This window comes from Solanum tuberosum, unplaced genomic scaffold, assembly GCF_000226075.1.
Source record: "Solanum tuberosum cultivar DM 1-3 516 R44 unplaced genomic scaffold, SolTub_3.0 scf00324, whole genome shotgun sequence".
Lineage (NCBI taxonomy): Eukaryota > Viridiplantae > Streptophyta > Magnoliopsida > Solanales > Solanaceae > Solanum > Solanum tuberosum.
In genome coordinates, this window is record NW_006239247.1 from 442,221 (window position 1) to 445,077 (window position 2,857).

A 2,857-nucleotide genomic window follows, 5' to 3' on the forward strand; every position below is an offset into this window, starting at 1 on the left:
TTATCATCGACATAAATTAGTTTTTCTGACGTTTGAATTTGAAATTCGAGACTTTATCATTTTCTAACTTCATTGAAGCTCTATTAAAGAAAGCGAAATAAATTCATTAGAAATAAGTAAAGACCGTAAAGTTTTGGACGGGTTTCCCAGATTAACTAACACGTCAATAGTCTCAACTTGTTATTTTTTAAAATTTGGAATTGTGTGTTTGATGTGTTGAAGTTTGTGCTAGTACAATAATGGCAAATATTTGTCAACTACTCCCAATTGACATTTGATATTTATTAGTTAAAAAAATAGGAGGGAATAATAATGACTACTACTAAGTTACAAATTGAGTGATGGACAAAATTGATCACTAATATGAATATGTATTTCAAAATCAAATATAGTAGTGGACTTTCACTACTAAAAAAAAATTGATCTTTGGAAATTGAGTTAGTTAAAGAATATTATTAAAAAAATTAGGCTAAATCCAACTGCCAAATCGATTATTCGATTGATTTTGGGTCTTTTTTTAAAATAGTAGTGTTTGGCTTTAGCTTTAACAATCTAGTTGTTGGTCTTATACCCAATTGTATAAGTTTTTATAAATTTATAATGTGCTAGTTGAATTGACACCAAACTTTCTGATGTAATTGAGACTAAGATTTATGAAATATCTGAGCATATAAAATAGAATTAATTAGTAGATTGGTATTAGTGGATCAGTTAATGATGATGATTGATGAGTATATTCTTATGGCCCATCATGTTTTTTTATGTTTATTTTGTGCTTATCCTTAATTATTATGCTTTCATTGGCCATAGCCAATTAATAATTATTAAAGAAGAGGAAAAAATCTTTTAAAATGAATTAATTTAATATAAAATAAAAAACTAATATAATTGAAAATTATTGTTATTTTTTTGGTATACTTTCTCCGATTTCATTGTTACCACGGGTTTTACATAAACGATCATAGGGTATTGAAAGGATCTCAAAGATCCATCAAAGTATGAAAGCCAGGATCTTTCACAAAACGAATTGTTGTTCAAAAAGTGCATAATTGCATGGATAAATTCACACTAACCCATTAATTTGTGATCTAAATTCGAAATTTTTCAGGGGAGATATCGATATTTCTCTATATTTAATTGTGATAGTCTTATCTAATAAAACATTCAAGTTGTCACACATGTACAATTGGTTAATTTCTAATTCATTTCTTGGTTGCATATGGCAAATTCATATATATATATATATATATAGAACAGCCTTTGTCACTAAGTTGATTGAGGATTTCAACTGCAACATCAACCTTACCATCTTTGCACAAAGCCGTGAGCAATGTATTATAAGTCACAATATCAGGGTAACAACCCCTACTCACCATAACTTCCAAATACTCAATTGCTCTATCCATTTTCTTCTCTTTGCAGAATGCATGAAGCAATGGATTATAACTCAAGGAGTTCGGCGTACATCCATACTTAGGCATCTTCTCCAATAAATCAATCGCCCGTCCCAACAGTCCCTTCCGACATAAGAAATTGATCAAGATGTTAAACGTGACAACACTAGGAGAACAGCCTTTTCTAACCATATCAGCCAACAGTTTCTCGGCATCCATCCACCTACCTGTACTACACATACTACGCAAAATTATATTGTGGGTAATCACATTAGGTTGGCAACCATAAGATGGCATATTATTCAGAAACTTGATTGCTTCGTTCAATCTCCCTTCCTTACAAATCCCATTTATAAGAACATTATAAGTTACTACATCAGGTACACATCCTTTACTCCTCATTTCATCCAAAAGCTTCATCGCCTGCCCAACACCACTTTCCTTACACGTTGCTTCGATCAAAATTGTATAGGTAATCACATCAGGGTAACACTCTTTCTGCAACATACGGTCAAGAACATGCATAGCTTGTTTCAATTTCCCACTATCACATAAGCTGCGCAAAATAGTATTGTACGTGACAACATCAGGTGCAACACTCATTCGATCCAATACCTTCAATGCATTATCAATTTCACCTGACTTACAATAACCACTAATCAACACATTGTAAGTAATAACATCAGGAACAGCCCCAGAATCCTCAAGAATCTCCAATACTCTAGTAGCCTTCTTCGTTTGCCCAATTCTACAAAACCCACGAATCAAACTCGTACATGGTATAATATCAGGTATATCCCCACGATACACCATACTCTCAAGATGCTTAAAACTTTCTTCTAATTCCCCATTTCTAACCAACCTACGAAGATAATTATTACTCTCAAATTCTTCAATATTTTCAGATATGCTCCCATTTGTCTTTTTCTCAACACTTGATAACCTACCATTCGTCGTCCCTCCTAAAATTTCGATTCTTGAAATAGCAAAAACCTTATTTTGTCTCTGTTTCCTCAACTGACCCCCGAGCAAACTGTTCTTACACCTCCTATTACTACTCCCAAATCCCCTTTTCTCAACACTCGATAAAGTTTCAATTTTTGAAATAGAGAAAACCATATCTTGTCTCTGTTTTCTCAACTGACCCACAAGTAAAGAACTGTTCTTGAACCTCCTATTATTACAACAATTAACAGTGATTTCCTTACGAGTAGAGTGAAATGAGCAAAACCCTTCATGGGTTTGCTTCGTTGGTACTATTAACTCCATAAGAACAAGTTTACAACAACAACAAAAAACTAGTAACAGTATTCACTAAATACCGGTCATTCTACACTATATGGGCAAAAAAAATTCTTTTTTCTACTGCAGAAGTGTACAATAGTCGTTGTGTTTGTCTATATGAAGATTATTAGTAAGCAAAAAGATGAAAAAGGAAGCTTACTCGGAGAAGAAGAAGAGCA

At 32.8% G+C, this 2,857-nt stretch overlaps 1 protein-coding gene across 1 annotated transcript; it reads right to left on the minus strand.

Annotated features, from left to right (window-relative positions):
* Positions 1 to 1,202: 1,202 nt before the first annotated feature.
* LOC102593853 (pentatricopeptide repeat-containing protein At1g09900-like) lies at positions 1,203 to 2,857 on the minus strand. Its single transcript, XM_006360460.2, has one exon. It carries the CDS (start codon positions 2,661 to 2,663, stop codon positions 1,203 to 1,205), a length of 1,461 nt encoding a protein of 486 aa, XP_006360522.1. The 5' UTR covers positions 2,664 to 2,857.